Source organism: Drosophila mojavensis, unplaced genomic scaffold, assembly GCF_018153725.1.
Source record: "Drosophila mojavensis isolate 15081-1352.22 unplaced genomic scaffold, ASM1815372v1 contig_136, whole genome shotgun sequence".
In the NCBI taxonomy this organism is placed as follows: Eukaryota; Metazoa; Arthropoda; class Insecta; order Diptera; family Drosophilidae; genus Drosophila; species Drosophila mojavensis.
The window spans coordinates 31,157,422-31,183,150 of record NW_025318667.1 but is presented as its reverse complement, the minus strand read 5'-3'; the positions used below and the strand labels follow the sequence as shown (position 1 = coordinate 31,183,150).

The 25,729-nt window shown below is 42.4% G+C and overlaps 2 protein-coding genes across 2 annotated transcripts; one reads left to right on the top strand and one right to left on the bottom strand.

The window, feature by feature from the left end:
• The first annotated feature begins 1,192 nt into the window (after positions 1-1,192).
• Positions 1,193-20,493, top strand: LOC6586287. The gene is made up of 8 exons (XM_032733233.2): positions 1,193-2,191; positions 9,267-9,442; positions 10,267-10,362; positions 16,156-16,296; positions 17,226-17,443; positions 17,860-18,224; positions 18,289-18,899; positions 19,505-20,493. The coding sequence occupies exons 1-8, from the start codon at positions 1,440-1,442 to the stop codon at positions 20,251-20,253; spliced, it is 3,108 nt and encodes a 1,035-aa protein (XP_032589124.1). The 5' UTR covers positions 1,193-1,439; the 3' UTR covers positions 20,254-20,493.
• Positions 20,494-20,793: 300 nt separating this feature from the next.
• LOC6586286 lies at positions 20,794-25,617 on the bottom strand. The gene is made up of 5 exons (XM_032733238.2): positions 25,228-25,617; positions 24,316-25,163; positions 22,687-24,248; positions 22,083-22,627; positions 20,794-22,018 (listed from the first exon to the last, which is right to left on the bottom strand). Exons 2-5 carry the CDS (start codon positions 25,088-25,090, stop codon positions 20,917-20,919), a joined length of 3,984 nt encoding a protein of 1,327 aa, XP_032589129.1. The 5' UTR covers positions 25,091-25,163; positions 25,228-25,617; the 3' UTR covers positions 20,794-20,916.
• Between the last annotated feature and the right edge of the window lie 112 nt (positions 25,618-25,729).

Genomic DNA, 25,729 nt, shown 5'->3' with positions numbered 1-25,729 from the left:
AAATCAGGGTATAATAGTTTTGTTGAAATGTATTTAACAGGCAGAAGGAGGCGTGGCAGACCCCAAAGTATATATTCTTGATCAGTGTGACGAGCTGAATCGATTTGGCCCTGTCCGTCTGTCTGTCCGTCCGTATGTATGAACATGTCTTAAGGCATTGAAGATGAATTCCCCCGCCTCCTCCGAGCATGTCCAATTACAATGCTCCAGGGTATCTTTATAAAATTCTGGTCTCCAGACAAACTTAGTTGAGCAAACTTATATGGTTATAGCGTCTTCCAGGTGTAACAACGGTCCCTTGAGCGTCGTTATAGCCGGATTCTACTGTATTTTAGAACTGAATTAAGTAATCGAGCCTTAAGCGAGCCTCAGGCGCTTTTGGGTAGGAAATTCTCATAGTCATCAATCCCCTTCGGTTCAGGCATAGGGATAGAGAGCGGGAGAGTGGGAGAGAGATAGAGAAAAGGACTAATCAGAGTTAGCTTTTTGTCGTCCTTTGCTTTGCTATGTTTTGCCTTCCTTTCCGACTGTGCAGTGCAGTAGTGTTTGCAGCTGCTGATTCTACGTATAAGCTGCTGTCGGCAGCTACTCAGTTATTGCACACTTTCACTTTGTGGCATAGTGCACCTAACTGCGTACGCCTACGTGGCGCACACACGGCTCTTGGAATACTTACAGCAGGGCCTTAACATATGGAACAATCAACAAAATCGCATGGAATCCAGCTCAATCACATGTGGGAATTCAATTAAACGAACGTGCAAATGAGTCGGTTGTAAATGCTCAGATTTGCACTTGATGTGCAGCAGCAGCAACAACAATCGTTTCATCCACACACACACTCGCACAGACTAGAGGCATATACACATGTATGTATTTATAAATAAATCCCAAAGCGCCCGGAAGTCACTTACAGCTAAAAACGGAAGTTGAAAACGATTGCTGCGTTCTGCTGCTGTTGTTGTTGTTCTTGCTGTTGTTGCTCTTGTTGCTGCTGCTGTTGTTGCTGCTACTGCTGCTGCTTCTCTGCTGGTGTGTTTTATAATCGCTTTTGCGCTACGTACAACATGAGGCAAAGCCGTCTGTGTCGTCTGGCCAAACAAGCAGACTCGGCTGGCGCTCGTGCGCCCTTAACCGAGTCCTGCTCAGCCAGGAGTCTCTGCTGCTGCCACTGCCATTGCCACTTGGCTCCACACTCGTTCAGTCATTGAACAGTTGCCCAACGCGTTGCACGCCGACGGCAGCAACGACGAGAGCTTCACTTCAGACCTCAAAGTGACTCTTTGTTTTCGTTTGCTCCGTATTTTTTTATTTTTTTTTGGCGCGCATTCTAAATTGGTTGCAAACATTTTTGCATTTTGTGACTATTATTTTGTTTTATTTTTTTCAACTTGATAATATTGTATTGGTACTAAAGTCAAAGTCAAACAGGTGAAAAAATGCGTGATCATCCAGCGGTGCCAAATGTGTTTCGTGTTGCCTCATCGCACAGCATTAATAGCATGGGCGTTGCAACCACGCCCAGCAGTAATAATATGCAGCAGCAGCAGCAGCAATTAAAAATGGGCGCCAATATCAAGTATGTGAAAAGCAACAGCTATGAGCAGCAGCAATTAGCACAGTTGGAACCACAACTGCAACAGCAGCTGGCTAAGCATCAGCTAACCACCAGCGCATCCATTGAGCAGACGCATCAATCGATGCAGCCACAGCAATCGCCGTACGCAACGTTGCCCCGCGGCGTTCTGCGACGCACGCAACAAGAACCACAGCAGCAACAACAATACTCTAAGCAGCAGCAGATACAGCACGAGTCGCAAAAGCATCTGCATACAGGTGTCATCAATACGATTTCAGGCAGCATTCCAGCGACGGGCTTTCAGTCGCTAGCTGGCAGCTTCAGCGATTTGCAGCTCAACAATTTGAGCCGCAACAACAACATCTGCTCCACCAGCAGCAGCAACAATAATGACAAGCGACAGCAACAATTGCTGTTGCACCACCAAGAACAGCAGCAACAGCAACACCCACCACACCAGCAGCGTCAAGTACCTTGCAAACCTGCCGAACAGCAGTGGGCATCACTGTCGCCTGAGGATACTGGTACCGCTCTGGAAGCCCAGCCTGGATTTACAAGCATGTCCAGCGCCAGAGGCGGTTACCTGTGGCTACTGACACCTGTTGCGGCTAGGTGAGCGCCATACAGTACATGTACTGACAAGCCCAAGAATGTCACTTTCTTGACTCCTTCTAAGATCAACAGCATAGAATGTGTTCGCTCTTTTATATATTATATGTATATTTTTGTATATTATCTTAATTAATATTATTTATATTTCTATATTCGAAGCTTTATTATACCTATGAATATTTATATATCAATATACTAGGTGACCCGCGAACTTCGTACCGCCTAAAAATCAAAGAATGTCGTGTTACCTTTTAGCTGAACTAATTTAGGCTTTGATGAACGTAGTACAATAATACAAAACAATATTAATATACTCGTAGATAGAAATATAAAAGAATTTTATTATGATGAATGATGATGAAAATATACAGAATGAGAATAAAAATTAAAAAAAAAAGAAATAATTAAGTTTTCCAAACACATGTCAGAAAAAAATCATTGAAAACTATGTTGTTCAGGTTGGGGTACAGTATGATTAATTTATTAATCGGATTTTCATACAAGCACCTTGTGGTAAACGACATTCTTCGTTTTTTGGTCAGACAATTGACTCGCGATATTCCGTTGCTTGCGTTACGGGTCCGATGGGAAAAATTAGATCTTCTAGGACGTGGCATTTTGAATATGCACTTTCACAAAACCACATAAAACAAACGAGACAACCTATGAAAAGACATTTACACTTTTGTTAAAGTATAATAAATCTTTAACTTAATAAATAATTTACACAAATTAATGTCTAAGACAAACAAATATAATAGTACCTACCGGAACTTTCGAGATATTTTGCTTCTGTACGCACGCGTAAAACTTTTCAATCTTTTAACAAAAAAAAAAAAAAAATACACATGATAGTTTATTCATTCACGTATTGATCAAATGTGCATGAATAATTGTTTAACATTAGAGCAGGACCGAAAACTGTCACTGTTACCAAGCCTACTGGGTAAATTCTCAATGAAAACTTGACAGCTCCGAACTTAAAGAATTTTAGGGAAAATAACGCGTTTTTCAAGTATTTGTCAATTTTTTAGTATTATTTAAGATATACTCTCCAAATCGGGGCGGAAACAAATCCAACAAATCAAAATTGGTCCAGCAGATCTCGAGTTATAAGTTTTGTAACACATAACACGACTTTGTTTTATATATAGATGTTTTATATATGAATTTTTTTATATACGTTTTTCAGATCTAGTATCCTGAAATTGATATATGTATATTTTACTAAGCTATCTTATTAATTTACATTAAATTTTTGCTTACTCAAATCCTTAATTATATTTTTAAAATCTATTAAGTTTTCTGTTAGAAATATTTGCATATGTAAATACATACTAACAGTTTTAGAAACATTACTTTCTTATTATCTAACATATATTCAATAATGATAATAAGTTAGATTTTTATATTTTATACGCAAATCTGGCTCCTAATCATGTAATAGAATACAAATTATTTTTTGATATTTTAAGTTAAGTAAGTTAAGTTTTTTATTTTATTTAAAAACAAAAAACTCATTGTTAATACTTATTTAAAAAATAACTTTGATTATTTATTGAAAAATCTTCTAATTATACTTCTTTTTTTTACATTTGTTTGTAATTATTTTATTTTATTAATATAATTGTTATTACTATCTTTTATTATATAGCATTGTAAAAATATTTAATCCTGAACCCATTGACAATAGGAAATGAGGGTATAATTGTTTTGTTGAAGCGTACCAGTCGGAAGGAAGCATCGAAGACCCCATAGAGTATATATATTCTTGATCAGGGCGATGAGTTGAATCGATATAGCCCTGTCCGTCCGTCCGCCTGTCCATCCGTCCGTATGAAGGCAGAGATCTCAGAAGTTATAAGAGCTAGAGACGCATACTCGTGTATACCATACGCAGTACGAGTTAAGAGCCAGAGACTTCAATTTTTTTTTAAATGTCTTTATATACAGCGCGGATATCGAGTTTATCACCAAAAATCGATAACTCTTCTATCGATAAAAAAAACCTTATTGAAAATCAGTTATAAAACAAGTAAGAACGTTGCAGTCGGGCGTTACCGACTGCGGAATAATCATTCACATCCCATCAACAATTTAGTAGTTAAGTTTCGCTCTAATACTGTAGAATATACAGGTTTTTCCGACGCCCCAACTGGGCGTAGACACCTCATTTTTGGTCAGTTTTTAGAAAGAGATAACGGTACCCTAACTGCAAAGTTTGAATGCTTACCCTCAAAAAATGTGAAAATTACAGGGTATTTTTCGATATGCCACGCCCCTAAAGAGGCGTAAAAATTATTTTTGGAGAATCGATAGAGGAGGCTACCAGTAACTCAACTATCCAAATTTGAAGCTTCTAGCTATTATACTTTAGGAGATATAAACTTTTGCGGTTTGCCACGCCCCCTGTGGGCGGACATATATCCGATAAAACTTTTTGGTCTTGGGTGATCAGTCCGAGTATATATACAAAATTTGAGGTCTCTGCCATCAATAGTGTCCAAAATATAGGAGAATTTAAAAAATCACTATATCTTCAGGTCCGATTTGCCACGCCCCTAATGGGCGTAGACTTATAATTTATCTTCAGACTTTATAGAATCATACCATTAGCTGACGTGCAAAATTTCAGCATTCTAGGTTTACAACTTTAGGAGATACAGTTTTATCCGATTTGCCACGCCCCCAATGGGCGTAGATATATCCGCCATAGCTCGTGATCTTGGGTGGTCAACGCGGACCTACATACCAAATTTCAGCTTTCTAGCTCTTCAACAAACATGATTTCTGGTATATCGGAAAATGCATTTTCCGATTTGCCACGCCCCTAGTGGGCGGATCGGGAAAATTTTAACACTTTATAAATGGGAGATATACACGAGTATGTGTTCCAAATTTCAAGTCTCTAGCTTCAATAGCGCCGAAATAGATTGCGTTCATACGGACAGACGGACAGACGGACAGACGGACAGACGGACGGACGGACAGACGGACAGACGGACGGACAGCAAGACGGACATTGCACAAAACCAATATACTGATTCACTTTCGTGAATGAGTATAATTATATCTCCTATATCTTTAAAGATAGAGTCTCCAAATTTTAAATGTATACTTAAATGCATTTCATACAATTTCGGTTTTTATTAAAATTTACTCCCACCTGGATCAGGGGATCTCGTAGTCGAGCAGTCTCAACTAGAGCTTTCTTACTTGTTAGTATATGTATTTGTGTGAATTGGGTACGGTCTCCCATTTGCAGCAATTTATTAATATCTGTGCACAGAAACTGGAGGATTACATATATATATATATATATATATATGTTGTTATATGTTTATATGGAGTTTTTAGTAGGGAGTGCCTCATTGAGACCTACTGTACCCAGTTGTTAATCCTTTAAGCATAAGCATCGTGCGCCAGACTCATATTTTCAATGAGTTTAGAGTATCAAAACAATTTAACAATTGAATTTTTCATTCAATTTTCGAACTGCTCTACCTAATTTTTGCCCCATCACGGTTGTTTATTTGGAAGAAAGTTTTTGTGTGGAAGGCTTGAGATTCCTCAAAAGGGAGGAATACTTCATAGAGTATGGCAAATATTGTAAGAATTGTGCAAGTGCGAGCTTTGGAATCCGAAATCCAAATTGAGATAGTCGTCGCGTTGAAGGCGTGTGGCCGAGTTGAGTTTCAAACTTTTCGAATTAAAGCTAAAAACTTTGTGATCTTAAATGCGAAATGGGTGTGGGGCGAAGGGCGAGAGGACTTCCTTAAAGTCGAGTGAAGGCAACTGAGGACTTGGACACACTGACTGCAAATAGTTTGCGAACAAATTAAGCCCACTTTGCAGTGATTTGTGTCGCTAACACAATTATTTGTCGGCAGTAGAGCAGTTGATGTCCCTCGTGTTGTCCTGCTTCTGAGTTCTGCTCTCCTATGTCTACTGCCGCTGCTACTGCTGCTGATGTTGTTGTTGTTGATTGTAGCGGAGCACGTGAAAGTATGTGCTATGTGCAAAATATAAGTCGCGTCCCTTGGCAGTGGCGGTGGCAGTGGTTGTGGCTGTGGGTGAGTGGCTGAGTGAAGTCGATGCTCCAGCAATTGGTTGGCAGATGCCAGATGTCAATACATATTCATACATTCACCATGAGTACATGTATATGTATATGCGTGCACAGACATATCAACATATCCATATATATAAAATGTAAATATAAGCAACTCCCGGGCCATTAAAGAACTTCTAAGGCTACTCTTTCTGAACTATCACATTATATCTGTGTACACATGCACACATCTGCAATACGTGTGAAAATGTCAATCATAACAACATTAAGGGTCTTCGCAGCGAGGTGTGGCGAGGCGAGGCGTCCATGCAAATGAGACTCGGAGCTCGCGTAAAAGCCAAAATCTTAATTTGACTGCCACGGCGCAGTCTCTCATTCCTATATATTAGACAGCCCTTCCGCGTGGCACCTTTTCGGTTTCTTATTTTCTGGTATCGTTTATACCCTGCATTCCCTCAAGGGACCAGAATGTTGGTCGCAATAGCCATACGGACGCTATAAGCGGAGTTATTATAGCCAGGTTCTACTGCTTCAATGATCAGTGCACCCATGTGAGAATGGGATCTAATTTAACTAGAACAAGTAAAAAAGCTCTAGTCGAGACTGCTCGACTACGAAATCCCCTGAACCCTTCGAAGAATTGATATTTCACATTAATTCTTAGAGTCTTTCTGCTTACACAAGAAACACACACACTCACACACAGAAAAACATAGGGATGCAAGCATAAACACGCATTGGCAGCAGTGTAGGCTTACTATGGAAATTTAATTGTTTAATAACTTTTCTTGTTGATGAACTATACTCATGAAACTTTCAGGTTAATAATATAACATTAAAGTGCGTTATATATGCCAAAGCACTCTCTAGTATTTGAAATGCGCTTTTTATAAAGGTGAGGGTGAGGGGGTGAATATAAGGGTGGAGGGTAAATTTTAACAAAAACCAAAATTGTATAAATTGCATATAAGAAGAAGAAGAAGATGTGTGTGTGTGTGTGTGTATGTATGTATGCCTGTGTGTGCGTGCGTGTGTGTGTGTGTGTGTGTGTGTGTGTGTGTGTGTGTGTGTGTGTGTGTTTCTTGTGTAAGCTGAAAGACGCGAAAAATTATTGAAATAGCTATTACTCCAAGGGTACAGGGGATCTCGTAGTCGAGCAGTCTCGACTACAGCTTTCTTACTTGTTTTACTTGTTTTTTAATTATACTGTTGCATTCATTTATAACGTATTTTAACAATGCCAATGACAAGTCACCAACTGCTCGCTCATGCAGCCAAAGCGAGTGAGGGAGAGAGGAAGAGAGAAAGAGAGAAAGAGGAAAGAGAAAAGGATGAAACAATGGCAAAGTCGAAGAGATGAAAGGAATCACTTCAGTTGTCTGCAAATGCAATTACCAATCGCCGTCTGTTAATAGATTACGAACTCTCAAAGGAAATGTATATAATAGTTCTGCGGAGTGAGATTTCGCAATTTTCCAACAATGCGAACAGCTTTGGGGTAAAGAAAACACCTTGCTACTCCATCTGCAAATCAAATTGAATTCATTTGAATGGAATTATCCTGGCAGTTAGTGCACAGAGAGTGAATGGGATGATAAGAGAGGATGCGATGAAGAGAGCTAGAGAGAGAGAGAGAGAGAGAGAGAGAGAGACCGAATTCTTTCTCTATAAATTGCAAGAAGAATGTCTGTGCATCATATAGCAAAATATTAAAGTGTTAACATATGACTTCATATTTTCACGCAATATAAAAAAGTATTGAGTGCAAACAAAGAAAACTTTTAAAGCCGTGCAATTAACAAGTAAGAAAGCTCTAGTCGAGACTGCTCGACTACGCGATCCCCTGAACCCTTCGAGCAACTGATATTTTAATAATTATTTGCATATGCACACATACACGAACACACAGACATACGTCCGCACGCATAAACACGCATTGGCTGCAGTGGTGGCTTACTATAGGAAGTTAATTGTTTAATATCTTTATTTATGGATGTACTTTCTTCATGAAACTTTTAGATTATGAATATAATATAGATATGCATGTATTTGCCAAAGCACAAGTCCCTAGTATTTGGAATACGCCTTTTTCAAATTTGAGGGTGAGGGGGTGAATTAGGGGTGGTGGGTAAATTTTGACAACACAAGGACAAGGAGACTCTAGCTTTAATAATGAAGGAGATATAATTTTAAAACTGATTTTCGATAATGTTTTTAATCGATAACAAAATAACGGGGCACGTTATCGATATTTGAAGCAAAGCTCAATATGCGCGTGCTATACACGAACCTAGGAAAAAAAATGCTCTCTAGCTCTTATATCTTCTGAGATCGACGCGTTCAAACATCCGGTGCTCCTTGCTGAGAGATTCGCGGGTTATTTGCCCCTAAACTGAGTGATTATTTTCATATTAAAAGTCCTCCAGATGAAGTACATCTGCAAGTGTAGAGCGATCCTCAGAAAAAATGAAATATCTCTACATGGACTATGGTTGTCATTAGCAAGAAGTGATATTCCATTCAAATGGACATGAATGTGGCTGACAAATGTTATCAAACGCAATGACATATTTTGAGTAGTTTTTATGTTATTGCAATTTAGTTTGCTTATATTTGGTGAGCCCTAAAACTATCCAAATATTTTTAAAAATCTCGTTGACAGAAATCAAATTCAGTTTTCATTTGGGCTGTCTTCTAGCTCAGCTTCTTCTTGGCTTCACCATTTCATGAAATTTGCTGGTGGCTTGTGCTTTTGTGGAGCAGCTAAATTTACGGTTGTGCTACGGCGGGCACACTTACTTAGCATACGCTGCTGCTAACGACACAGATATCAAATTTTTTTGAATCAGCAGTCAGACACGGGGGCACAAAGACACACACACGCACCCATGCACATAAGTCTCCCTCTCTGTCTGTGTATGTACGTGTTTGTGGGGGAAGGCCATTCGCATTCCTTTGGCGCATGCATAGACTGCAACATAGTAAACTTGGCATCTATTACAGCATTTCGGTGGCTATCGTTATCGCCGCCCTGGCCGGCCCCCAGTGGCTGTTCACGGAGGAGAAGCTGCCCAATGTTAACTACAATGGGACGGCCAACTTTAATGCACTGGACGATGGCGCCTATGTGACGAAGTATACCAAATCTAGTCTCTGGATTTTATGCACAACGCTGCCAGGTGAGTGAAATGGTCAGTGGGGTATGAGGTATGAGGTGGGTGGACATTAAATTAGTATAAATGTGAAAGGCGATGACATTGCGTATACGTCATGTGGCAGACGAGATTTGTACTGTCATTGCGCGTTAATAAGCGAGGCACAACTAAATGAGCGGCACACACAAACATCACTGCAGTTAATCTATAGACGTCAGTTAGTCAGTCAGTCAGTCAGTCAATCAAACAAACAAATAAACCAGACAACTGCCTCCAATTAAGCGAGATCTAACGTACGCTGTTGGCCGAACTGATTCATTTGCCAAAAACCTATCCAAAAACTGTCTCTCATGCATGCCGCGAAGCTCTCTAAAGATACACAGATACACACTTTTTCTATTCTGCAAATTACAAGAGGATGAAATATATACATATACAATATATAATGAGATAATTACTTACATATGTACATATGTATATATGTACATATATAATTAAATTTATATCTACATGTGTACATATACATATGTATACCATGAATTATAAAATAGTGCTCTTTTATGGCAGGATGAGAAGTATCAACGGTAAGCGAATTACATTCAGTGGTTTATTTGATTAAATCAGTTGATGATGTATTTGAGTTAAGGTGAGGAGCAGCTGTTCCCAAATTGAGCACCCATATCTCCATATAGGCTGCATTAATGATTTGTAAAATGTGAATGGAATATGTATGTGCATGTAAATATGTGCGTGTCCTGTGTATCCCAAGCCCCATCTCATTCGTATATCGCCTTGCACAAAAGACATTGCTACTATTGGAGATCTGAAGTGTAATCATGTTTTCACAGGTCTTGAAATGGACTCATTCAATTGCATTAAAATTGATTACTTCCCTGATGAGGACTATCAACCAGATCCACACGATTCAACGTCTGCCATCCCCTGTAAGTAAATGTTAGAAATGATAGAAATAGATCGCAACTACTTTACGACTACTACTACTTGATATATACATATAACAAATAAAGTTACAAATATTTGATAAGGAACTTTAAAAAAAAAAAAAACAAGTAAGAAAACCCTAGTCGAGAGTGCTCGACTAGATACTACCCTGAACTAATAACTAATAACTAATAAAAATGCACATTTAGTATGGTTCAAATTTCAATTTCGGTGTGTTTAAAAATATCAATTAAATAGAAAACTTATTTAATTAAATATATAAATATTTTGAAACAATTAAAGAAATTAACATCAGTTGCGCCGCTCGGGATTCGAACCCGCGACTTATCGATCGAGCACCACACCGTTACTAACTACGCCATCTCACTTTTGAAAGCTGCGCTGGCAAACCTGAAATAGATTCACTGCTGCAGCGTCATCTACCAAAACCAAACCAAACTAACAGCTGATGTGATTCTAAGAATGTTCTAGAAGAAGTTTGAATGTATGTGTGCACACGTATACGAATCTGTTGTAACTGCTGCACGTGCGTATGTTAATTGGCCAAATATTAAATTATTTTTAATTAATTTTTGACTTAACGGAATTTAATGAAACTTTCAACATATTCTACTGAATATTTGACAAATTAAAAAAAAAAATTAAAAATCATTCATAATTAGCTATAGTGGCCTGACTTGAACTTGAATGTTTTTATTCGATAAAAACATAACGGGATGATTTATCGAATGTTAAACGCAAACTTGAAATTGAAGTCTCTAGCTCTTATATCTTCTGAAATCGACGCGTTCAAACATACGGACGGACGGACGGACAGACAGACGGGCAGGGCTAAATCAACTCAGCTCGTCGCCCTGATCAAGAATATATATACGTTGTGGGGTCTGCCACGCCTCCTTCTGCCTGTTACATACTTTTAACAAAACCATTATACCCTGATTTCCCATTTTCAATGGGTTCAGGGTATAACAAGTAAGAAAGCTCTAGTCGCGACTGGTCGACTACGAAATCCCCTGAACCCTTCGAAGAATTGATATTAAATTAGATATTAGAGTCTTTCTGCTTACACAAGAAACACACACACTCACACACAGAAAAACATAGGGATGCAAGCATAAACACGCACTGGGAGCAGTGTGGGCTTACTATGGAAATTTAATTGTTTAATAACTTTTCTTGTTGACGAATATACTCATTGATATAACATTAAATTGCGTGTATATACCCAAGCACAAGTCTCTAGTATTTAACATACGCTTTTTACAAAGGTGAGGGTGAGCGGGTGGATATAAGGCTGGGAGATAAATTACATCAAAAATCTAAACTTTATAAAATACATATAAATCTACATTTAAAATTTGGAAGCTCTAGCTCAAAAGGTGTAGGAGATATAATTAAATAACTAGCTTTCGATAAGGGTTTTAATCGATAATAAAATATCGGGAGTAGTTATCGATATTTAGAGAAAAGCTCGATATGCGCGTGATATACACGGACCCTGGAACAAAAATTTCAAGTCTCTAGCTCTTATATCTTCTGAGACAGACAGACAGGCGGACAGGGACAAATCGACTCAGCTCGTCTCCCTGATCAAGATCCTTCTGCCTGTTACATACTTTTAACAACACCATTATACCCTGATTTTCCATTTTCAATGGGTTTAAGGTATAAAAATAAATATAGTTTTGAATCAAACTGTTATTAATGTTTGAATTGCGAAGAAGAACATACTTCACCGACTAACCAATTTACGCTCAGAACGCAACAAAAACACACGTATCAGAAAAGCTTTATCATGCGATAAAACAAGAAAAGGATTCAGGAATGGTTTCTCGCAACTCGCTTTGGCATGTTTTAAGCGATTACATGTAAATGTGCATGTAGAGCTTTTCGCATATTGTCGCGCAATATTATCGTATCCACGCCATCCGCGGCCACTCTGACATCAGGCGTATACATACATACAATGTATATACGAAATCTAGTCTAGTCCATTCGACAGGACACACACAAACGGACAGATTAACGAACAGTAATAGGTCGTTTCAGTTGTTAATCCTGACCGACGCTCAGCACGGCATCTGCCTGATTAGCGTTAAAAAATCATAATTTTGGAGCCAAACAAGATATTCTAATATCTCAATGATATATGTTATTCTTCAAGCTTTCAAATGAATGTATCCGCTGTCTGATTAATTAATAATAAATAATTTTCTATCAAAAGGGGGAAATGTAATTTAACGTCAATAATACGTGTTATGATAAAATATTCAATATTATTATTATTATTATACTCATTCACGAAAGTGAAATAAGTATGTATATTGGTTTTGTGCAAGGTCCGTCTTGTTGTCCGTCCGTCTGTTCGTATGAACGCAGTTTATTTCGGCTTATTGAAAGTGTTAAAATTTTCCCGATCCGCCCACTAGGGGCGTGACAAATCGGAAAATGCACTGTCCGATATTCCAGAAATCATATTATATGAAAAGTTAAAAAGCTGAAATTCGGAATGTAGATCCGCGTCGACCACCCAAGATCAACAAGCTGTGATGTATGTATCTATGTATGTCCATTGGGGGTGTGAAAAATCAGATAAAGCTAGAACGCTGAAATTCTGCAAATGGGCTAATGGTATGATTCTATAAAGATTAATGAAAAAAGCATATATCTTAGCCCACTAGGGGCTTGGCAAATCGGACCTGAATATATAGCGATTATTCAAATTCTGCTATATTTTGGGCAGTATTGATACTAGCGAGCTGAAATATGATATATATACTCGGGCTGACGACCCAAGACCAAAAAGCTATGGCTTATATATATCCGCCCGCACGGGGCGTGGCAAGCCGCAAAAATTCATATCTCCTACAGTTTAAGAGCTAGAAGTTTCAAATTCAGATAATTGAGTTACTTATTATTATTATTATTATTATTATTTGTTTTTTTTTTCTTCAAGAAATGTTTTGCCTTCAGCACTTATCCCGCTTATTGCGACTTTTATATGCAGTTAACATAGTCAACTTTTAGTACTGTGGATTCAGACCCATACAAATTTTGATTTGACGCCCGACTGTGTGACTTTGGGATGAGTAGATCTCGGCGAGGGAATAGCTGCAGTATATAGTTTGTAGTACAAATTAAATTTAAGCACAGCTCTTCCCCTTCCTCAGAATCATATTGGTTACCGATTATTCCAGATGCCATATGGTGCATAATATCGGATAGAATTTGCATGTGAGTTGAAACCAAACGGCTGTAGAGAATTCTGTTTGAGTGTTTGTTAATTGAACACATATTTAATTGAGGTATTGCAGCAGCGTATCATAGCCAGCAAATTTGGTTAAGAATAATTGATTTGTGTACATGAAAATATCAGCTACAAACGCCCTTTTGCTCTTTAACAGCATCCGGGCGACTGACTAATTGCATTTAAGTCGAAATTTGGGAGCTGCCTCGATTATTATCTGTTTGCTAGCACTGACGTTGTATTACATCCTTGTTCATGTGCCTATTTCGATTTCGTTTTTGTGTCCATTTCCATTTCATTATTATTTAATTTTCGATTTCAGTTCATTCGATTTGCAGAAACACGAAAACTCAAATATTTCATTATTTCTGCTGCTGCTACTGATTCTGATTCGGACTGATTTCAAATGCGCCGCTGGCGATAAAAACAAACTATTGGACGAAAAAGTTCACATCGTTTGACAAATTTTCAGATTTCATATTTTTTCTCTATTTGGAGTAAAGGCCGCGGGCCGAAAATTGTGCCTTTTTGGAGCAAATTAGCTTTGCGGTTGTTCAATCGAAGCACAATAGAACGCTGTTTATGTATGTAAGTATGTGGCACACAACACGGGTAGACCACATGAATTTTGCGTCTGTTCGTTCATGTAATGTCGTTAATGTATAAAAAGGGCACGATTGTATTTTAGCAGCAAAGTGTTAAAGCCCATATATGTATGTATTATATAAACTAAATCAAAAAAATGGATATTATGATAATAAAATAATACTCTTATATATAATTATAAGTTAGAAGAGAAATGAAACAATACGAAATTATGATGGGATAACATAATGGGAAAGTCTTCTATCTGTCCAGTAAGCTATGTCACTCTATGCCTAAGACGTTGTCAGTGGTTTCTTGCCAATGAGCTTAAGTCAAGGACTATATAAACGTGTGAAAGTAAATATGAATGCATTGTGAGTAATCCATTGGATACATTGTTGTGTTTGGGCCTGATTGCTCTGAAAATGACATCAAAACTAAGTCAGCCCAAGATACAGGTCAGAATATATGTATGTACATATGTACATACAGTCACCCACAAAATAAAAAATAATAAACAAGTAAGAAAGCTCTAGTCGAGACTGCTCGATTACGAGATCCCCTGAATCCTTGGAGTAATAGCTATTTCAATCATTTTTCGCGTCTTTCAGCTTACACAAGAAACACGCACCCACACACACACACACACACACACGCACGCACGCACACACAGGCATACATACATACATACACACACACACACACACACACACACACACACACACACACACAGGCATACATACATACATACACACACACACACACACATACACATAAACATTTACACACACATACACAAACACATACACACTCAAGCATAAACACGCATGGGCGCAGTGAGTGAGCGCTTACTATGAGAACTCAATTGTTTAATAACTTTTTTTGTGGACATACGATCTTCATGAAACTTCATGAAACTTCAGATTATGATTATACCCTTGATATGCATGTATTTGCTAAAGCACAAGTCTCTAGTATTTGAAATATGCTTTTTACAAAAGTGAGGGTGAGGGGGTGAATATAGGGGTGGAGGGTAAATTTTAACAAAAACCGAAATTGTATAAATTGCATATAAGCATACATTAAAAATTTGAAAACTCTAGCAATAAAGGTGTAGAAGATATAATTTTATAACTGGTTTTCGATAAGGGTTTTTATCGATAAAAAAAGATCGGGATGAGTTTTAATTTAATGATTTTAAATGATAAACTCGATATCCGCGCTGTAATTACGAACATTTAAAAAATTTTAAGTCTCTAGCTCTTATATCTTCGGAAATCGACGCGTTCAAACATACGGACAGACGGACGGACGGACAGACGGACAGACGGACAGACAGACAGACGGACAGGACTATATCGACTCAGCTCGTCGCCCTGATCAAGAATATATAGACGTTATGGGGTCTGCGATTATTCCTTCTGCCTTTTACATACAGGCAGGCAGACCTTTAGAATATGTAATATAGGGTTATATAGAAGAATAAGTGGATAGATAGAGATAAACAAAATGATCCAAGGAATCATTATAAAGCATCATAATTTTTTGTTGCACGATAAAAATGTTTGAGCCGTACTCTACTGCTTTACTGCAGTCAAGCTTATATTTAAGTATCAATAGTCTATGAGCTCAGATCTTTTTAGTTGTCTATTGCAGATTAGTCTACAGTAAAATCTTAAGGATAAAATCACCTGGGATGCAGGTGCATTTCCATATCTATTGCTTTACAGTTCAAGTTTCGATGATCTAATCTGTTTCTGCATGATCATAATTGCGTATTTTAAGAATACTACAAGAATATTCTGTCACTTATCATACTTACATACATATATGTAGATATATTCATAATAGGAATATGCATACATATATTTATTGGCATTCCATATACATTTTTTTTCCGAAAACGAAAAATTAACTTGAACTTATTTCTTGCTTTCTGCAGATACTGTTACTCGGTCTTGTCCAATATTTCTGGGCGCCGGCATTTTGTTGGTCATCAGCTTCCTTATGTTTATGATACCAACATGTACGCATCGGAAATATATATACTATTTCAGCTCCGGAATACTATTTATCGTCAGCGGTAAGTGATGTTTATCTATAAAGTAAACGTTGCAGTTACCAACTGCAGAGTACTCATTCACACCCAATAACAAATTTAGTAGCTAAGTCTTGAGTTTCTAGATCTAATACTGTATAAAATGAAGTTTTCCTTGATTTGCCACGTTCCTACTGGGCGTAGACATTTTTGGCCAGTTCTTAGAACGAGCTAACAGTAACCTAACTGCAAAATGTAGATACTTATGCTGCAAAACTGTGAACATTACAGGGTATTTTTTGATACGCCACGCCCCTTAAAAGGCGTAACAATGATTTTTGGGTCATCGATAGAGGAGGTTACTATTAACTCAACTATCCAATATAAACTTTTGCGGTTTGCCACGCCCCTGTGGGCGGACATATATAGCCTTTTGGTAATGGGTGGTCAGCCCGAGTATATATACCAAATTTGAGGTCTCTGCTCAAAATATAGCAGAATTTGAATTATTGCTATATCGTCAGGTCCGATTTGCCAACGCCCCTAGTGGGCTTAGGCATATAATTTTTTTTTCATTAATCTTTATAGAATCATAGCATTTACCCATTTGCTTTAAGCAAATGGGCCATAGCTTTTTGGTCATGGGTGATCAACACGAATCTACATTCAAACAGCGTTCTAGCTCTTCAACTAATATGATTTCTGGCATATCGGAAAATGAACTTTCCGATTTGCCACGCCCCTAGTGGCCGGATCGGAAACATACACGACTTAGTGTTCCAAATTTAAAGTCTCTAGCTTTAATAGCGCCGAAATAAACTGCGTTTATACGGACAGACGGGCGGACATTGCACAAAACCAATATACTCATTTCACTCTCGTGAATGAGTATAAAAATTGGTGTTGGTAGTGCTTGTTAGTAGATGTTGTTGGAAGTGTTAAGTTTTAGATTTAAATGTCATATTATTCTACAGGTCTGATCATGCTCATCGGCTTGATTGCCTATATATCTATACTGAAGGCGGAGATTGGCTCCAAGCTGCGATCGCGATCCACACTACAGCCAGCGCTCTTCAAGGTGAGCTATGGCCAGAGCTTCTTCTTGTTCGTCTTTGGGTTCATTGCCACCGAGTTTGTCGGAGTGCTAAACATTTTTCTCTTCATCAACATGCACGAGATGAGCTACTACAGTGTAAGTATAGCTGCCCACCGGTCCCAGCATCCTCAGCGGAAATGGCTAAGGGAAGGGCAAAGAGAGGAGCAAAGTATGCGGATGTGGGAGCAAGAACTGACGTCATTTCCGTTTGAGCGAGCCACCACCGACAGACAGGACTCTGGCTGCTTCTTAAAGTTCTCTGAGCATTTGAATGTTGTTAATCATGCCATAAATCATAACCAATGTGCATGTTTATTGGGAATACTAAACCTTCTGCATGATAAACCTTTAGGTTTCTCAAGTTATTCAAGTTTATACTTTCCACGAAAAATATACATATTTCAATAAAGCCCTCGTAAGGAGTCAGCAGTAACTGCCTGTTAGAGCATTGCATAGTCTTGTTTACTGCATATTCTCTGCGCTTTAAGATGGTTTTACTCTTTTTCCAACAGCGACTACCCTGCTTTAGTTTGACCAACATACATTCCACCACCAAGGAAGACGAGGAATATAATGTGCTTAGCCACTCGTACAAGCGCTATCACCAGCCGAACACGGCAACGGCGACGGCTGCCGGCCAGGAGACGATGCCAGTGGCGGTGCGGGAGTCGCAATATCGAGCTGGTCAGCAGCAGCAGCAGGTGCGACCGGTGGCCCAGCGCTCGAGCAATGCGCGATTGCACCAAGTGCATGATGCGAGACGTGGACCCAGCCAGACGCAGACGCTGCCCGCAGGCTATGCGTGCCTCAAGCATCCGAACGCCAATGGAGGCGACTCCAATCAGAATCTTTATCTACACAACGATCTTGAGCGTCGGTAAGTAGAGGTGGCTAATGGACAAAAAACGAAACTCTAACTAGCAGTGGGTGACTCTCTACAGCTTCTACTTTGAGAAGCCTGCAGTCTCCAAGTGCAATTTGCACTCTCGCAGCTTTGCCAAGTCATTGAACGAGCTGTGTCTCGAGCCACTCGCAAGACCAGCACCAGCAGCAGCACCAGCACCAGCCCCACCGCCACCACCGACTACAACTATGTTTGCCGATTTGCCACAGGAGTTTCCGCTAACGCGCTCCGTGTCGACCACCACAGATATCTACACAGTGCCAACGGCGGTCCAGCTGAAGCGCAAACAGCTGCGCAACATGGCCACCAACACTCGCACGGACCAGCGCGACGACGAAGAGGAGCAAACGGCGCAGCTGTGCGGGTTGAAGCGCGGCCTGCGCAAGACTAAGGATGAGCTATTCCAGGAATTCTGTAAGCGGGCTGGCATGCGCGCCAAGCCAAAGAATATCTACTATATTCCCAGCGAGGATCCGGACGATGCGCTTCCGCTCCAAGAACCACAACCCCAACGGCGCGGCTACGAGGAGAGCCAAAAGAGCCATCACAAGATGCATGATGAAGATGACGCTGATGGCGACGATCATGGATTCCGACAGTTTCGCTCTGGTCCAACCTTGGACGAAGAACATCTCTATATAGTCGGCGGTAAATTAACAAAATATCTAATCTAGAATAATCTATATATCACCAGGCCCATAGTGAATGAAATGATAACTGATAACTGGGAAATCTTCATTAGCAGATCAGGGCTATTATTATTTGGTGGTACCACTGTAACTGTAGGCGATTGTAGACCCAGCGTGTTCATTTACACGACTACATTTCAATATGTGGCAATATATGGGGATAGCATTTGTTGGTCCCAAACAGAATTGGATGAGTGAGTCAATTAAATAGATGCTCGCCTAGTTCCAATTAAGGAACGAAATGAAGTGGCCAAATGGCAAGACTTGAAAAGTCTTCCGCCTATAGCTAAGGAGAAATATTATAACACAAAGTCTTGGGAGCGGCGGTTAAGGCTACCTTGATTCACTGTTGAAAATCCATAGCTGTTGAGTGTGCCGTGAGTATGGGACCGTTTCGTCAGCAAATGCTAAGCAACGTCAGCAGAATGAGCTTGCTGAGGCTCTGAGAATATGTAGTCGTTATATATGTAGGAGAGTCTTAAGTGAATCCGCATCTAAGATTCGATGGGCTTCTATTTGTTTCTATAAGGTATTGCTTGTAATGTCTGTTAATTTCATATGCAGATCACGCTCAGCTGGTGATACCTCGGCGAGTGTCCATGTGCGTGGAGCCTATGCTGCCGGCGCAGCAGTTACGGAAACTGAACTCCAATATGTCGCTGCACATGCCGCAAACAGAGGTGTGGCCCTGGATGGCGCAACCACGTCTCGCCTCGGAGCATGGTCAGAGCCGGACGCTGCCGCGCTGCTTCCTGCGCCAAACAGCCGGCAGTCAGGACAGCCTGGGCTCACTGCAAAGCAGCTACAGCGCCAGCCAGCTGCGCTTCTCGCAGCTGATGCAGCAGCACCAGCAGCAACTGGATCAGCAGAATCGTTATCTGTCCACGCTGACGCTGCCCCGGGCCGTCGATGAGGCTCAGATCAAACCGCAGTCGCAAAAGCAGCAGCAGCCGCTGCCACAGCCGCAGGCGCAACCGCCGCCACAGTCGGCGGTGCAGTGGCCTTCGGCTATACCGTCCTCACCGTCCAACTATGCCAACGGCTATCCAATGCCGCAGCCACTTTACGCTCCGGCTATTGCTGTGCCAGTTTCCAGCAGCATCGACGGCTCGCATCCGCCCAAGTTCCAGCGCGCCTACGCCTTCGACGATGCCCAGCGCCGGGCTAGCCAGGCTAGCTGTGCCGCTTCGGAAGCCTTCGATCTGGACGAGATGGAGCGCGAGCGTAGACGCTCCCATGCCAGTCTCTTTGGTGGCCCAGGCATGCCGCAGACACGGGAGCAATACGACCTCATCAATGGCACCGCGGTTTAGACCGAAGCAAGAAGCCTAAGCCCGGAGAGCTAGCTGTACTATGTCACGGCCAAACCTTCGAAATCAAATTGGTTGTATCTGAATCTCAATGTTGAATGTTAAATGAATAGTTTCAACATGAATAACTCTTAAGTACAGTTTCCCCAATTCATTTATTCATATCATAGAACGATTGCAAGACATATGAATCTATATATCTATCTCGCTCTTCATGCATATATATTTCTAGAGTGCTCTTTCAATGTGGATCCTATGTAATAACATTTATAAGTTTTTAGTTTCTGTCATATTTTATCATCGACTTTCATTTAATGTATGTTCTCCATTAAATGCATGTACATATATTCAGATATAGATAATCCTGAGGTAATTTTAAAATTGAGTAGATGCTATTCCAACAAGAATATATGTATATACACACATAAGTATGTGGATATTGTCATATAAATATAGATATACATATACATATATATATATATATATATATATATATATATATATATATATATATATATATATATTTATACATGTATATATATATACGATTGCCTCACTCTTCATTGAATTAGAGGAGAATGGGACTGGGGACGATTGCTTTACTAGGCGCGATTGGAGGATTCCAACACCACAAACATGCCCAGCAAATCAAACGTCGACATTTCATCACAGATTCATGCGTCTCCAGAACTCAGGACTATGCGACGGCGGCGTGCTGGATGACGCGTGCGATGCGGATGAGACGCTGCTTACCAGCTGGGCGTACACCTCCCGCATGGCTATGGGTGGGGTGTCCAGGCTACTGGCCAGGCTGCTTGAGTTGGTCGTCGTGTTGCCAACATCGCTGATTGCGTCCAACAGCCCCATCAGATTGGATCCGGCAGTCGTGGCTGTAGACAACTCCGTTCGGCAGCTGGGCGCAGTATGCGGTCGATGGGCCAAAGCAGTGGCTGGGCATCTGGCGTTCAATATACTTGTGGGCGCACTCCAAGGACGCGTGACTGTCTTCACATTGGCCATTGGCAAATCATCAAACTTGGCTGGGCTTTGCGCTACTACCTGAGCACCAAACAGCTGATGCAATCTAGCCATGGAGCGCTGCAATTTGCGTCTGGCAGGAGGTGTCACCGGCTCATCGCCTCTATTGGCGTCAGCATCTGCCAGAGAAGTGAGCGTGCTGCTGCTGCTGCTGCTGCTGCTACTGGCTAGATCTGTCCCCAGTGCTTTCCCAAGCTGCGCTTCGGCGGTTAACAGCTGCAGGCTGCCGGGCTTACAGACTCGCGCCAATGTCGCCTCTACGCGGCTCATCAGATGCTGCGTCTCATTCTGCACCTGGGTAGCTATAGCTGTTCGCTCAATCGCCAGCGCTGGTGCTTCCAGATCCAGCTCTGGAGACAATATTGATGCTGGTGCTGCTGACGTCATTGTTCCCGTCGCTGTCCCTGAAGTTGACTGAAGCTCTGAGAAGAGCTTACGCCTGGCCACGGCAATGGCATTGGTGAACTGATAGCTCTCTTGGTCCACTTCTGAGCTGCTGGTAATGGGCGAAGGTGCAGATGGCAACGCCGCAGTCAGGTTGACATCGTCACAGCGTATGCGACGCTGCCACTCGCGAAAGTTTTCCAAGGTGCGATGGATCTGCTGCCGCTCGCTTGCACAGCTGGCACGTATGTTGATTTTCTGTTTCTGGACTCGCGCACGGTCCAGATAGTCTAGAAAACTCTGCTCCAGCAGATCGCTCTCTTGCTCTAGCTGCAGCATGCGATTTCTGTATATATGGGATTCAGAGTGAATTAGCACTTACACTTGGACGCAGGATGGAATCAACTTACTTGGCGCTAAGTAGTGCTTCATTGAAACTGGACATATCTTGTGGTCTGGCGTCGGCTGTATGTGACCTGCTCTTGCTACAGGCGTTAGTGGCAACATTGTTCTGTACTGCTTTCTCTGGATGAGCAGGAGGTGAGACAGGTTCAGAAGAAGTAGAAGCAGCAAGAGCAGGAGGAGCACCAGGCGCAGGAGAAGCACCAGGCGCAGTAGGAACAGTAGGAGCAGCAGAAGCAGCAGTATTATCAACACTCAAGTCTGGTAGATTATGAAGAGGCGGTGCAGAGACAGGTCCAGTCGCTGGCGCAGGATGAGCACTAGTCGTGGACGTAGCAGGACGGCTGTATTCAGTATTCCCTTCGTTGGCTTCTTCATCAGTCCACACGGGCTGAATGCGTGCCGTTTGCTCGGCGGCCAGTTCCGTTTGCTGTATCTTCTCCGCAATCAGCCGATGGTGTGCCTCGTAGCGCGCGAGCAGCCGGAATATCTTTTGCACCAGCTCACGTGCTTCCGTGGACTGTGAGTCGCGCTCCACATGTCGGCAGAGCGTCTGCAATTGATATAAGTAAGATTAAGTGTACAAAGTACTGCAATAGGAGGAATACACACACGCCAGGAGTTTTGCCTGCGACTGAGGCGCATCAGCTCAGCATGATGCCGCATCTTTACTTCGAAAAGCTCATCCAGACGGTGCTTCTGCTGCTCCAGTGCCTTGTTTAGCGACAGCTCGACACGTTCCAGAAAGATCAGACCGCTGCGACTGTGCAGCATCTCATAGATCCACTGCTCGTAGCTGCGCGAAGCCACAGCTGTTTCGGGAGGACATGGAGCTGTTTGGCTGGCGACATCCCGGGAGCCTCTCTGCGTTCTACGCCTCGGACTAGTGGCTGCGTGCCGCTGCTGCGCGCTTGCCGTTTGAGTCACACTTGTGTGCACTCTGCGCGGTGGTGGTGGTTTTTTGGTTTGTGACGACCTGTCCTTAAGCCTCTGCTGACGCTGCCACTTCATGCCCTCCTGGACGCCCATGTAGTGCCCATGGGAGAAGCCCTCGCGATAGCCCTGCTGGAAGCCCTTGCGCATGCCCACGGTATACTCCTGCTCCATGGCCAGGTTGAGCACATTACTTAGCGACTGCACACAGCTCGCGAGCTCACCTACCATTACCCCAAGCCTATCTAGCTTTGAGTGCATACAGTCGTGGGTGCTGGAGTCTTGGGGAGTCTGCTGTTGGTATTTCTGCAAAATCTGCTGTACCGTCGCCAGGCTACCCACTTGCTCCACATGTAAGTGCGGCAGCTTTGGAACAGACGGCAAGTCCGCCGGCAGTTGAATGGGGCCAACCGGGGACTCCACTGTGTTTTTGTCCTCTTCCGCCTCTAGCTCTTCCTGTTCTGGTTGCTGTGGCTCGGGCAGCTCTACGGCCATCTCCCCGGCCCCCAGTACTTTTCCCATACCCTGGAGGCGCTGACGTTCAAGCATTTCCTTCTTTAGCAGCTGGTCAAACGCCTTTCTGGAGATGACCTCGATGGGCGGCGCACAAGATTTGCAGAGCGCATCAATAAAGCGCATTAGCTCTGACAGCTGCTCGTCCACGCCAATCAGCGACTGTGAGATGCCCTGCCCCATGAAGACAGTGCGTCCATCGGCGGCCACAATCAGCTCTTCGGCCTGGTACAGCCCGGTGGTATCCACATCCGGGCTGCTCGAGAAACATGCTACCGGATCTGTTTGCGTGCCCTCCTCCGATTGGCCTGCCGTTGGTGTCATCGTGGACTCGCTGACCTGTTGCACAACCATGCGGCGCGCACCTATCAAGCTCTGAACCAGCGCGGACAGCAGCGACTGATGCGTTATGTCGTAGGTCTTATGCACTGTTTGCTCGAGATCTAGCTGCGGCTGAGGCTCCCGTTGTGTTTCACCAAGCACTGCAGAGAGCAGCTGCTGCCGCTCCTGCTCACTGAAGCGAAACCGGACGCTGTTTTCGAAGTCGGGCAGTGCATGGCGGTGCGGCATCTCGCTGCTGTAAACGGTGAGCGTGTAATGGCAATTCTGCTCATAGAGAAACTCCGCGACGAGCGTGTGCAGAGCCAAGCCCAAGGGCGACAGCAGCAGGAAGTTCTGCTGCTGGCTCACCTGTACGGAGGTCGTCGACACTCGGGTCAGCAGCTTGCCTGCCGAAGAGAGAGAGTCAAATATACAATGAAATGGATATGCAACCACGCAGAATGCGTTACTTACCAAGCGAGCTGCTGTTAAAGCTATTGATAAGCTCCATGCGCAAGTGCGTGTGCATTCTATTTTCGATGCCCTCCTGTGCCAACCACTGACGAAACTCTCGCTCGAATTCCAGCTGGGACAGCTGTGAAAAATTCTTCAGTTGTCGACGCAGCTTTGTTGTCTCCTCATCCTCGGAGTCCGAGTCCATGTCAGAGCCGGAGCCAGCGTGTTGACCAATGGCTACGTTCGCGTCTCCAGCAGCTTGTGTGTGGAGCTGTGTGCCTGTCTGACTGCGTACTCCAGGAGCCTTCTGTTTACCTTTGTCATAGCTGGGCTTGGGCGTTGAGCGCAGTACCGTTGCTGTCAGCCTCGGCGCTGGCGTCGGCTTCTGCGTTGGCTTCGGCGTCGGTTTCTGCGCTGGCTTCGGCGTCGGCTTCAGTATCGACTTTGGCGTCTGTTTCATTGTCGGCGTCGACTTCATCATCGGCTTCGCCGGTGGCTTAGGCGGTGGCTTCGGTGTTGGTTTCGATTTCGGCGCCGTTGGTGTTATTATTGGACGCCTTAATGGGACAGCACGTTTCTGGAGTGCCTGCGCTTCCCTCTCTCTCCTGGCCGCCTCATGCTTCCGTTCACGTTCACATATCAGCTGCGGCTGCGTCTGGCGCAGCTTTAATCTGGTCTCTTCCTCTTTGCTTCGCTGCCTAACGGATGTCAGACGACTGAGGCCGGCAACGGTTGCTACAGTCGAAGAAGCAGCTGCAGCAGTAGCAGCAGTTGGCCTTTGCTTGGGTTTCATTCCGTTTCGATTTTAGACACTAGCAATTTTGAGCGCATCGGTAGAAGTCTTAATTCTCAGCCTTAGATTTCCGCTATAGCTTCAATCACAATAATTTTCCTATTTAATCGTGCACATCTTACATGGGATTCACTTGCCTGTGTGTAGCTGCTGCTATTTCTGCCTGTTCTTGCCGGCACGGCCAGCGTTTGATAAATAACTTTTTGGACGCTGCAGCACACTGTAGACACCACCGTCAGGTGCTCAACTTTGACAGCAGTAGCAGCGCCATCTGCGTCGTAGCCTACCTGCATTCGGCCAAGCGTAACACTCCAGACGCAGTAAAAACACGATTGAGCATTTGTGTAACTAACACATTTCCTACAGTGGAATTTTTGCAGTAGAATCATATTTACATAGGTATTGCACGAGTGCGTTATCGCTCATGAGCCGCTGAAAACATAACTATTTCTTTTTGGTGAAACATCAATCAAATCTGTCATAAATATACTTATATTTGTGTTGAGAAGAGCAAAATATATTTGAAATACAAACGCCGCAAATCTATACTCACTGTCAAAAGCTTGCTTGCGTGTCAATCGATGTATCGTATAAAATATTTCATCTATCGCTGCAACAGAATGAAAACAAGAACAAGCA